The sequence below is a fragment of the Rhagoletis pomonella genome, unplaced genomic scaffold (genome assembly GCF_013731165.1).
Source record: "Rhagoletis pomonella isolate Grant_MI unplaced genomic scaffold, Rhpom_1.0 Rhpom_scaffold_00008, whole genome shotgun sequence".
Classification (NCBI taxonomy): Eukaryota; Metazoa; Arthropoda; class Insecta; order Diptera; family Tephritidae; genus Rhagoletis; species Rhagoletis pomonella.
In genome coordinates, this window is record NW_023458562.1 from 21,803,238 (window position 1) to 21,816,446 (window position 13,209).

At 32.9% G+C, this 13,209-nt stretch overlaps 1 protein-coding gene across 10 annotated transcripts in view; it reads left to right on the forward strand.

The window, feature by feature from the left end:
• Positions 1–13,209, forward strand: part of LOC118744410 — a 397,231-nt gene that overhangs the window by 83,747 nt on the left and 300,275 nt on the right. For all 10 annotated transcript variants that reach the window (XM_036477417.1, XM_036477408.1, XM_036477411.1 and 7 more), the window contains 2 exons: positions 10,055–10,147; positions 10,712–10,769. In XM_036477417.1, the coding sequence (XP_036333310.1) occupies positions 10,055–10,147; positions 10,712–10,769 (151 nt within the window). The remainder of the gene's footprint in view (positions 1–10,054; positions 10,148–10,711; positions 10,770–13,209) is intronic.

The following is a 13,209-nucleotide window of genomic DNA, read 5'->3' on the forward strand; positions in this document are numbered from 1 at the left end:
TTTTTTTTTTGCTAAAAATTACTTGTTATCTTTGTCGTAGTCAGAGTTCTTGGCGTTAAATTGGATAACATTTGTTAGTTTTTCATTAATTTAAAAATTTGAAAAAAATAGTGCTCATTGGTTGTTTTATTATCGAACTTGGCTTAAAAGTGGCGTATTGATTGACAATTAAAAAAATTCAGGAAAATCGAAGAGAACGTGTTTTTTGGAAATGAACATTTTTTGCTAAAAATTTCAAAGATATTTTATAGAAATTTGCACGATTTTTCGTTCCAAAAGTATTTTCTAAAAGAAAAATTAAAAAAAAAAATGTCCCAATCGGTCCATTTTTGTTTTTTTTTTTATTTTTTAAAAATCGATATCGTTATCGAAAACGGCCGGAAAAAATAACAAATTTCAAAAGAAATCAGAGAAGGCTTTCAAAAATGTATGAAAAAATGGAAGACGCAAAAGTCAAATTTTGTCCGAATTGGAGTGGAATACGCGTGCTTGTGTGTTAAGCCTAAAACGAAACATCCACTAACAAGCCGCCCATCCACCATCCATACCAGGGTTGTTGCGAATATTCGCATTCACATTCGCATGTGTAAAAACGTACACGAAAATATGGAACCGTGGATTTAATCTATCATTTTGAAGAAATGTTGGGCATGAAAAGGGATAAAACTTCTTTACTGCTTGTTCCCATTTTTCTTCATTTTGATTGCTGTTTTTCTTCAATTAAGAGAAGTTTTTTTTGAGTACATTTAAAATGTCACTGTCACTATATGGTTTGGGTAGTGCATTTCAAATTTCACTACCACTTTATGGTTAGTGGTAGTGCATTTCAAATTTCACTAGCACTATATGGTTAGTGGTAGTGCATTTCAATTTCACTACCACCATATGGTTAGTGATAGTGCATTTCAAATTTCACTAGCACTACATTGTTTTTGTGTGTTAAGGGAAGGAAAATTTCACTATCACTGACTTATTATACTGATTTACAAATTTAGAAATATTTGGCAATATTTGATTTTAATACCCATTTCCTTACAACAGGTTTGTACAAAAATTTTTAGCCACTATCCATATAGTGGTGGCGAAATGCATTTCCACTAAGTGCATAGTGGCAGCGAAACCAATATTCCACTGCCACTATTCACTTAGTACTAATGCATTTCGAATTTCACTACCACTACACCAATAGTGGTAATGAAATGCTCAGTTCATTAAAAATTTAGTGCGGCGTGCCCAAACCTGAATTCGATAAGAGTTATGTAACTATCGAATATTATTTGCCAAAGGTCTGTTGAAAAAACTGGATGCATCGCTAGCGGTGAGTAATTCATTGTGACTGCCTGCAACTAGGAAAAGTCGAGCTCAGCTAGTAAAAAAAAACAAATTACAGGTAGATCTTTTCAAGAAATCACCCAGGAACTAAGCAGATCTGCGATCTTCATCGTCTGTGATTCCAATAATTCAAATTATTATAAAATAGGCTGTAACCCGAAAAGGTAGCAACATTACTCTTTATTAAATACAATGTTCCAATTTTTAAATTCAAGTTGCAAATGAAAAACAACTTTATTAAAAATTACTAACTCTTCCATTTTTTATTTACCTAAATAACCTAATTTACATACCCAAATTATTTCTTAAAAGTACTTAACATCCCCATTCGCATCAGCATCCGCGGATGTTAGCTTTTAAACATCCGCATCCGAATTTGTCTAAAATTCCACATTCGCAACATCCCTAATCCATACTACCGTTCCAGCAGCTACAGCCGCGCGCCTAATTCGCTGGCAAAACTATCTTTGATGGCATCTACATAAATCTCATAGCGCACATCAGCGGTACCCGCCCCATTCCTCCTCTGCCTCCACCTACCGCTTTTGTCATAGTTTCAGATTTTGCTGTCGAGATTCTTTTTATGATCTCACATGCTACTAGATGACAGCCTGTCATTGCTTAGTTAAAAATAATATCTACACATTAGCTGTCGTCGCAGAGAAAATTTTGTGCATACGATTAAACAAATACAAAATTTTTACGCAATTTTTGCCTCAAATATATTTTAGCGCAAGTAAATACATCATATGAACGTGTATACATATGTATATATGTATGCATGTATACAGTAAGTTTCACTGAAACTCGTACACGTACTGCTAGCTTAATATCACTCATTTGCGAGAAGAAAAATTAAATTAAGTGTGATAAGTCTTTATCTAAAGAAATTTATTCAAGAGCTTTTATTTATTTTTAAATATTTCTTCTAGTGCCGAAGTTAACTTGTTTTATGTGTATACATACTTATATTACATTTGCACAAAATAAAATAACAATTTGACTCAAATTTGCGGTAAATGTTTGTCAGTTGTTAGGTTAGGATCTGCTTGGTTGGTAGAAGCGCCGATTGGTCCCAATAGGCTGCGTTTGGCGAATAACAGAGAGCCATTGCTAAGGCCTACTTAAATCGACTAGCCCATCCACAAATCGTCATCGTCGAGTTCAACTAATGACAGGCCCAGAAAACTTGGTGCTCAAAGCGACATAAGTAGGAATTAAACCCTCTACAGCATCCATACCAGAGTCAAGTGGATCCCCCGACCCAGCTGAAGCTTCTTCGTGCAAGGTCGGGTTCGGTGGTTGTGCGATAAAGGTCTGAATCCCAATCAATTCTGGAAAATATCTTGAAGCCCATTTTCTGTCTTTCGAAAGGCTGAAAGACTAAATGAAGGATCTTTTAAGAGGGGGCCTCTAACCCGTTTGTCTTTAAGCAACAAGTTCTATAAAAATTAAATTAACTAAAAAATATATATTTCGATATACACAATAAAAAAAATATATTTTTCTATATAAAAAATAGAAACTAAAAATTTAAAAAAAAGTTAATTAAAAAAAAAATGAAATAAAAGAGAAAAAAGAAATAAAATAAGTTTCTAAAAATTATATGAAGTTAAAAAACTTTTTCTTTTTTTAACTAAGTTGGGTTAGGTTAGGAGGGCGTGTGTACTTTCACTCGGAGACAGAATTGTCCATTGTGAGTGACCTTTTTAGAGAGCGTCAGGAGGAGACACGTACCTAAATCGAAGGAGTGGCTTTAAGTCATTATTTTACTGAACCAATTACCATCCCTGATTAAGCCGTTGAAGAACAGTTGAAGAAGCTTGTACCCAAGTGCTTGAGCCGCTCTGGATCTGGACATCGACACAGATAATGGACAATTGATTCTTCCTCATCCTCATCATGCCAGCCTCTGCAGAAAGTACTCGTTGGTATTCGCCACCGTTGGAGCATTAGTGCTATAGCACAGTGTACTGTTATGACGCCGCTAAGGACTTTTACTGAAGTCAATTGGTTTTCAGTCTGTTCATTTTCTTTTTCCTACTCACACGCGGTCATAATAAAGTTGTGGTATCATGAAATGAATAAAATACTTAACAATAAAATGTAACAATTAAACAAAATTAAATAAAAAACTCAAAATTTAAACTGTAAAAGGAAAAAATACATAAGATAGGCTTATAAAAATTAAATGAAATTAAACAAATTTATGTTTTTCCTTTTAAAACCATTAATTAAAAAAAGGAAATTAATACATAAAACACTTTTCTTAAACATTAAATGTAATTAAAAAAACTTTTTTTTTTATAAGAGTAAAGTCTAAAAATTAAAAGAATATTACATTAAAAAAAAATATTAAAAAATTTCATTTAAAAAATTTAAGTTTTTTTATTTTATTTATGCCCTTATAACAATTACATATATTCAAAAATTTCGTTGAGCTTGAGGCCGTTTCTAATGGTAGAAGTTATAGCTACTATTTCGGAGATCACCACTTCTCCTCATCAGACTTCTTTATCGAGTTCAGTGGAATTTAAACTTTTTGATTGGCTTTGCATACGCAGTAGGGCGATACAAGTCTAAGCAAGAACTTGTGAGTGCATAACACGTATTTATGTTTTACATATTTATTTGTGAGTAATCAAAAAGTTTTTCCTGACAGCCTAATTTAGTTTCTTCATAAAACAAATTCGCTAAACTCTCTATACATATTAGAACAATTGTTGTACGATATTTCATCCCACATACTTGACGAAATTAAGTATATACATACATATATAACTAAAGGGTATGTTTTAGGTGCATGAAGTTTTCGAAAGGATCTCAGTCAAGCACTAGAAATTTTTTCAAATCATATGAATTGTGCAAAATTTGCCAAATTAGGAAACTGTTTTATTGTGACATGCCTTACCTATACCCAAAAGGCATTACTTATCGCACACCTTCTTCAGAAGAGACACAAGTCAAAAATCAGATTCGGAAATTTAACTGCTTGTGGAACGTACAGAAGAACCGCAATTTGATAAAACAGGTATAACAGTAGTTCTCTAGTTAGAAAATATAGTCATGAAGAAAAAATATTTTCATTAATTTGGGATAAATCCTACGAGTTTGTTTATGAAAAAAATGGACCGATTTTTTTTTTTTGAGTTGTGCCTCTTTTGAAGAAGCCATTGGTGCCCCTAGAGCAGGATCTACATTTTGTAATGGTCAAGTCAACGCTCAATGCTGGTAAGAGAGTAGGGTACAAATTTTGACTGCCTGCGGGCGGTTTTAAATACGCTAGGTCAAGGAAGTCATGCATTTGAAATGAAAAATTGTATTTTTATCTACCAAAACTGAAATATGTACGCATCGTCTGACTAGCAGACCCAAACCCGACTAAATTCCTATTGCCAAACTTAAAATAGAACCGACTAGAAAATACTTGCAATGGACGGACTAACCTTACAATAGGAAACTCAGTTTTAAATGGAATTTAGAAACACCAAAGATATCTTACCAATTGTCACGACAGTGGGGTATACGCAATCGGAACTTCCACAGCATCAGAATAGTATTTATAATGATGCTACAGCAATGGTTACAATCAATATCGTAAATGGTTAGAACCAACCACCTAAACTACTTGGCCGGGGCCCCTTTCTCGAGTTAACGAATCTTGTATTCTTTTCTAATATTCTTACTTACTTTTTAAGCTCCTTCCCCGATGTGATGAAAACACCAAAATTAAATATAAATTAAGAAGAGAAAAAAATCGTTTCAATTTTGATAAGACAGCCCAAAAATTAAATGCCAAAAATTTGCAACAAAAAAAAACTACAATTCTAAACAGACACCCATTACATACTTCGCAATACGTACTTTCCTTTGGCTTTATTTTGCACTCATAAATGTTGGCATTTGTCCAGACTTTGGCGTAATTTCGTACAAATGTGTGTGAGTTGTTGGTTGCTTGACGGTAATAAGCCGCATACAAATTTATATGTAAACAAACAAATTTTTTTTTTAATCTTCTTACTTTATTTTTGCATTAGTCATAGTTGAAAAATTTAGCCAAATTTAGCTTAAAACATTTAATGTAGTTTATACTGTGCGGTTAATAATGACGTTGGTGGTGATGATGAAGAATATAAATCTGCCTAATCGCGCTTGGCGTTGTGCGCACTCGGGTGCCCGGGTAATATACAAATGTCAGTGCTGGTTAAAGGAAAACACTTTTGATCATTCAGTACTACACTGAAAAAATATGCTCTGACACTAGAAGAAAATCTGTATAGTAGCAATAAGTTGTTTTGCTTCTGCCTTTGTTATAGCATTTACCACGACCAAAAGTACCGTAGTAGCTTTCATTATTCAGTTCACGATTTTCAAAGCCAACTGCATATTTTTAAAGCGGACTTACGGTCAATTTTATATAACGAATTAATTTTTTTATTTGTATATAACGATATTTTAATTTCCCAATACTATAGACACGACTACCATTTAATCCTTTTTCTCCCTTGTCTAGCAATTAATTTATTTTATACATATCAAAGCGTTTTTCGTTTGAATCCAGAACAGTTACTCGATTAGGAACTATATCAGATGCGCGCCACGTCTTCCTGAAAATGAAATCAATTACGAGAATGTCTTCATTTTTCCTGGGTCAGGACGAGTTATTTTTTACGGGCTTTGAAGTTTTGAGGTCATGTGTTATATGTGATATATAAATAGTGCCTATAACATCCGTAAACGCAGGTAATTTCTCCTTAAAAAAAATTCTTTTTGTAAAAATAATGCATTTTGTACAAATTAAGTTTTTCGGTATTGTGCCGTTTGCTGTTTGCGGATTTACGTACATAAGGGCGGTTGAAAAATGCACGTAGAATCAGTAAAGTCCGAGTTTCGAGGGATTGTTCTATAACGGAAAAATATACCCCTGTTTTTTTATTTCGAAATCAAAAAATATTTAGACGCCCTTCAAGCGTTAAAAGATTTTTATGTATTTTATATTGATTTTGAAGAATTCTATACCATTTCTAAGAAAAAAGGGCTTTTCCCATATAAAATACATGGAAAAATTTTAGCGCTTTGAGCGACCTATAATTTTTTTTTGATTTCAAAATAAAAAAACAAGGGTGTATTTTTTTCGGTAAGAATTCCGGCTTTACTTTTTTACTCACATCAGTATCAGTATTCTTTATTTATGTTTTTTTTTTCACAATATTCGATATATTTTACATTATAAACTTGTTCGTAAATTTAAATATAAAGCTCTTGTACGGCGCACGGATTGCACGGTAAAACCTTATTTTCCTATGGGAAGCTTTGCAAACCTTGCAACCCCTTGAACTGTGCAAGGGCTTAGCAAGTTTTCGAAAATACCCCTATGGTTTTTGTAGTAGAATGAGCTCTGTACATTATAAATATTAATTAACGATCCCCGTATCGAATGCCATGCATTATTCACTTAAGTGTCTTGTTCAGCCATGTTAAGTCTTCAATGACTTTGGGCTCCGTTTATATGGAAGTCGTTCATGACACCTTCATACAAATGGTAATTTAGTCGTTGATGGCCTCTGCATGACTTCAGATTTTTTAGAATTTTTTTGAGTATGCAGTTTTGCAGCCCATTAAATTCTAGTAAAAAAATCCAAGTTCGGATTTAGCCGAAAATCGCGTTGATTTTTGAGATTTTTTTTTTGTTGAAGGTGTTTTGCATTTTTCCAATATAAAGTATTTTCAAAAAAAAAGAAATTTTATGGAAAAGACTGCGTAAAAAAAAATTGCCAAAAAATCAATGGTAATTCCTAGCTACTTAAAACTTGCACTTGGGCTACAAATCTGCATACTCAAAAAAATTCAAAAAAATCTGATTATAAAGTTGAAAATTATCATGAAAATTTTTAGAATTTTCGTGAGTTTTGCACAAAGTTTAGGAATTATATCGAGCCCTAACCGCCAAAATAACGTAAGCGACATTTTTTTCAAAATTTTATTTTTGATGCAGAAATATTCCTAGAGCATCAGATGCATTTCTGCATCAAAAAGAAAATTTTGAAAAAAATGTCGCTTACGTTATTTTGGCGGTTAGGGCTCGATATTTTAATTTTTTTGTTGTAGGATGAACCATATTTTTATACGAAATTGGCGGAAAAATATTAGAATGAAAATTGTGGCATATATTGTGAAAAATTTGCTGTGCCAATACTTTGTTGCGGCGTGTATGTATTTCTACATTGCACTATGGCTGAAATAAGCACTTTCTGTGACTAAAAGTCCAATTTTCAATTTTTCTTTCAAAATATTTAACAGGCGAACTTTATTCTAGATACTCTAATTATTGTTTGGAATCCCCGCTACCAAGTTCTTTCAGATAGGATTGAATCAATTCAAAAACAATTCTTGCTTTTTGCATTGCGTGATTTTAACTGGTATTCAGACTACAATCTCCCCCCTTACAGTAGTCGTCTAAAGCTCATTGAATAACTGAGTGAGAGGGGAGACCAGTATGTGTGCATGTATGTATTTATAAAAAGAAAATATGTATTGGTTCAAAAATGGTGGGTAGGCACTGTGGCCAATGGTAAAGTTCGTTTACCACCTCTGCACGGTTGTAAGCCATGCAGAGTCCGCAAAATGCTCCGGAAGCAGTGTCCGGAGGATGCATCAGACTAGGCCGAGCATTTTTTGCACATGCACATGTCATGACACTTTCGACCACTATTTTTGAAGCCATGCAAAACTAATTTTGAACTTAACGAATCATTCCGCGGTCAAGACTTTAACTCTCATTCCAGCACGTTTGACATATGGGACTCGATTTTTGCTATAAATAGAACTTTCATTTCCACTCTCAATAATTGAGATACTATCTTTAGCATATCCAATCAGCTGATGAATTTGATTCGGTAGCTGAATAGTTTTAGATCTCGACACTTAACAAACTCCTGTTTCCACGACTTGGCACCAAAAAACAAAAAAAAAAACAAAAAGGTTACTGTAAGTCATGCGGACTGCGCCCCTCGTGTCCGTTGGGTGGTAATGGAGGGTAAACCCCGTTGTGATCAATTAATTAAATTAATGAATTAATTATAAATTTACGACCGTAAGATAAACCTGGTCCCCTATCTGTTAACCTAAATATTGTGTGTTTTTTTACTTTGGGCTAGAATTTTATTATACTGAACAGCAGTGCAACGTGGATGTATTTTACGTGCCTATGACTATAAAAAGTTTGAAGTGTATTTATTTTAGCAATGGGAATTATTAATAATGGTATGTACTATTGACTGTAACAATTGCGGTTTTAAATAACATTTGTGTTTTTGAAAAAATTCGGTTTTATACAAGTTTAAACATATTGTGCTTGATTCGTGGAGTGTGACTTTTTCTGTCCGATTTTGTCGGACATGATATATATATATATACATATCTGATGAAAGGGGTTATTTCATTTGCTCCTATTTACTGGCTGCTGCTTGATAAAATTACTATTTTTAGACGTCATCAAAGTCAAAACTGAATAAATATTCAACGCGTGGATTCGGATTCTGCGCACAAAAATATATAACTTTTGTCAGAAACGTTTCTCTCGAATGGACTTCTGGCTAAAACAATGTCCTTCCGGTCTGTTTAATCCACTTCTGGTCGAAACCGGGAGACGGTAATACGACAAAGGATACACTCTAAAAAAAATGTTTAAAAATTCGAACATAAATCGAGTATATTTTTGTTTGTTTAAAATTTTTTTTTTTGTAAATTTACACGATGAATATGTATTTTTCTCGTTTACACATTTTCGTGTGTAAAAATCTTTTTTGTTAGCGGCTTTACACAATTCTACGGGTGAAACGGCAGATGTGTATTCTGTAGCTTCTACACACTTTCGTAGTAAATTTCGCACACCATAGCGGCGATATTACACTCTAAAAAGTCTGAATTTTAAAAAAACTATTCGTTGAATAATCGAGTATGTAATTTCGCGAATAATAAGGTAGTAAATCTGTAACCTACCTTTTTGCTTGGAAATTTACACAATTTTTTTTAGAGTGTAGAGCATCCACGACTTAATAGTTGTGGTTTTTCCGTTTTCCAATAAAAACATGTTCCTCCATTTTAGAAGGAGTGGACGGGTGGTCTGAGACACCCGGTATATGGGCGTGGATGTGGTTATGGGCCGATTTCGCTGATTTTCAAATCAACGTCTTTTAAGATTCTCTGAAGCATTTGTACAATATGTTAAGCGCCTGGTTGATTCTTGGCAACAGAAAGTGCTCATTTCAGCCATAAAAATACAACGCAAATTCTTAGCCACTTGAAACTTGCACTTTATTGAGCTAGAATTGAATATATAGAAGTGTATACTCAGAATTTTTCTAAATATTCTTAATAAAAAATTGTTTTGAATTTTTGAAATTTGGACTTATATGGTTTTTGTTGGATAATGAGCTATACTTTTATAAAAAAAGAATAGTAAACAATTAACAAAGAAACGAAAAATAGTCAAAACTGTCAAAATGACGTGTACCTATTATTTTTCACATGACTGTATGTATGTATGTAGGTAATGTATAGCAACATAATTATTTCAATATATTTCGGCAAAGGTTTCTTCACTTTGCCTGTAATAGTTTTTTTTTTAAATTTAGGTTAGTTGTTTTTCGCTAATTTTACTTTTAAATTTTATAGTCATTTATTATTTTCTTACACTTTGTCTCCCTCTGTGTCTTTGCAGGTCTCTGGCGACAATCCAGTTTTTGTTGAAAGCGTTAAACCAGGTGGAGCGGCACAAATTGCTGGCTTAGTTGCCGGCGATATGATCTTAAAGGTATGTTTGTTAGTTGCGAATTTTCGTTGTTGTTGTTATAATTGTATATGTGGTTGTTATTATTTTTGTAGACAACAATGCAAAAGCAAAGAAAAGACAGGCCGCCGCGAAGATTATTATTATAATTGTTGCATATTGTGTTGTTATTGTTCTTGTTTTTTTTATTGTTTTCCGGCGTGCAACGAAGAATTTTGCAAAAATCAAAAAAAAAAAATTATTTTCCGCCCCACCCTGTCCGAGTTCTTTGCCTTTTCATGTTGAACTGATAATGGTGTTTCTTTTGCTCTTGTTGTTATTGTTTGCGTTGTTTTTGGCGTTGTTGCTGTTCTTGCCTTTTCTGTCAAGTCATACTTGATGGTTAATAATAATGCGCAAAGCGTTTCTATACACACACACATACACACATAGATCGCGGTTTTATTGTTGTTTATATGCTTTTATTTATTATTTGTTACTTTTATTTTTCGCTTTTGAATTTTATTTATATGTATTTTTTTGTTGTTTGTTGTTTTTTTGCCAACTGTGCCATTCACCGTTTTCTCTGTTGTTATTTCGCTTTTTTAGGTCAATGGACAAGAAGTGCGTATGGAGAAGCATCCAACTGTGGTTGGCTTAATAAAAGGTATGTTGCTACTACTTTTGTTGTTGTTGTCTTTTTCGTTTGTTGTACTCAATCTTGACTGTTGACTGTTGACTGCAGACTGTTGTTGTTGCTGCTCTTGCTGTTGCCGTTGCCGTTGCCTTTGCCACTGCTGTGTGGCGCGGTGGGTGTGGCAATGCAGCGCAATTCAAGCAAGCAAATCAAGTCAAGTCGTGTCGAGTCGCTCGAGTACTTTTATTTGTTTGTACGTGTGTATGTACATACATATGTTTGTATGTCCACCACAAAGTGGTTTAAACGGGTATTGTACTCTGGTGGCATTCAGTAATTGCAACAGTGTGAAGTGCCGTTTACGAGTAAGCCAAAAGATTTCCACATCATGAAGTTCAATGTGTTGGTTGAAGTTCGATTGCCGCTATTTTATGGTTGTTATAATGAAAATGATTGATCTAGAAATAAATTTGGTGACTTTGTGCTAAAAAATTATAATTGCCTTAATTGCATTCATGTATTCTGCTTTCTGCGAGAATACAATGCTATGAATGAGCTGTTCTGTATTAGAGGCAAGCCTTAATATTCTATTAGAAATGTGCCAAATGAGACACTGCTGCAGAATAATCAATATATTCGCCAAACCAAGGGCCAAATATAGTAAAATTGCGTTCTTAATTTTTCTCTATGACGTCAGGATTTTTAAAAAGAACTTTGAAATTTGAAAGATATGAGTAATTAAAAAAAAATGATTTAAAAATTTCAGTGCAATATACTTAAGAAACCAGTATGGGTATCAAATGAAATAGAAGATTCTGTAGACATTTTTTGGTCCGTAATGGACGGGTAAGTATTGAAAATACTCTTTTATAATTTCATCCTTGAATATCCTTGAAATTTTTCAATTCTTATTTTTGAAAAAATTATATGTTAAGGACTAACTTTATTAGCTTAAAAAATAAAATAGATTAAAGGGGCATTTTCAATTCCTATTCGTCCTTGTGAACCCAAAAAAATTATTTCATTTGGTACCCATACTTTTGTTTTACATTGCACTGATTTTTTTTTAAATAAATTTTGGAATTAACCATATCGAGCCCTAACCGCCAAACTAACGTAAGCGACATTTTTTTTTAATTTTCTTTTCGATGCAGAAATATTCCTAGACCATTTAGATGCATTTCTGCATCAAAAAGAAAATTTTGAAAAAAATGTCGCTTACGTTATTTGGCGGTTAGGGCTCGATAAAGTCTTTTTAAAAAAAATCATGACGTTAGAGAAATGCCCATTTATACATATGCGGTTAATTATGTGTAATATGAAGAGACTTTTATAAAAAATATAAATTTTGGATAAACAAAAGGAATATAGACAAAACTGGTCGAATTAAGAGGCTTCTTTTATTTCTGCTACTCGAATTATGAACTTCTTTCAACCAGAAAATAAAGTTTTTAACTTATTTTTTTTTGCATCGAGCTTTTTTCGACATACTTTAAATTACTTTATCAGATATGTACACACTAAAATATTATTAAATGCATATAAATTTAACTACTGTCTGTCGTTTTGAAATAATTTTCACTTTAAATAAAAAAGTACGTTCCAAACCCATTTACTTATTATTTATTATATGGTAGGAGAGCTTCACCTTTAACACCAAAAAATTTCGTCTCGACATAAGTGGTTAGATAAAACTGACACACACCAAACTTTGTTTCTTTCATATGTACTTATACAAAAATAGTTTTTGCCGAGCTTGCATCTTGTGAGCAAAATTTGGTTCAGTTTACGCCTTTCACAAAAATATTTTGAGCTAATTCAACGTCATTCGTAAGCTAGACCGCCTCCTAAATAGCTTTTTTTAACAAGAATATAATTTGATTACATTAAATATGTCAAATAAAGAAGTTTGCATGCATTCTTTTAAAATTCTGCAAACAATTTTCAAACAATTAAATTTTTTAAGTAAACATATTACATAATGGGATTTAATTTTGAATTGAGTGTCTTTTGAAAATCTGAATAATGAGCTATTTCTTAGGCAAATTTCTATTTCTTGGTATCAATTTTTAAAAGTTTAACTCATTCATACCCTAAAAATTTTATACATACTTATCTTGTCACCAAAATGTCGTGAGCTAATTTTTTAAAGGTATGTATAGTTAAATCTTCACCATGATGCCTCAGAAATGGAAATGGCGGAGTTATTTAATACATATCTCATAAAAAATATATAAAATACCGGAGATTACACTAAAAGTTTCATTATTTTGATCTTTTTTTGCTCCGAAGTGTGACCACAGTAATGCACTCTCCAGCTGGATAATTTGCGTGGTCTTATAGCAGCACCAGTTTAATTTTGCTCTGCTTAATGCAAATAATATGGGAAATAAGTTTAGCAGCACATTCATCGCTTCTGTGGGTGTTGTGGAGAGAACCACGCTATAATTTATACTAGTTTAAGACTTGA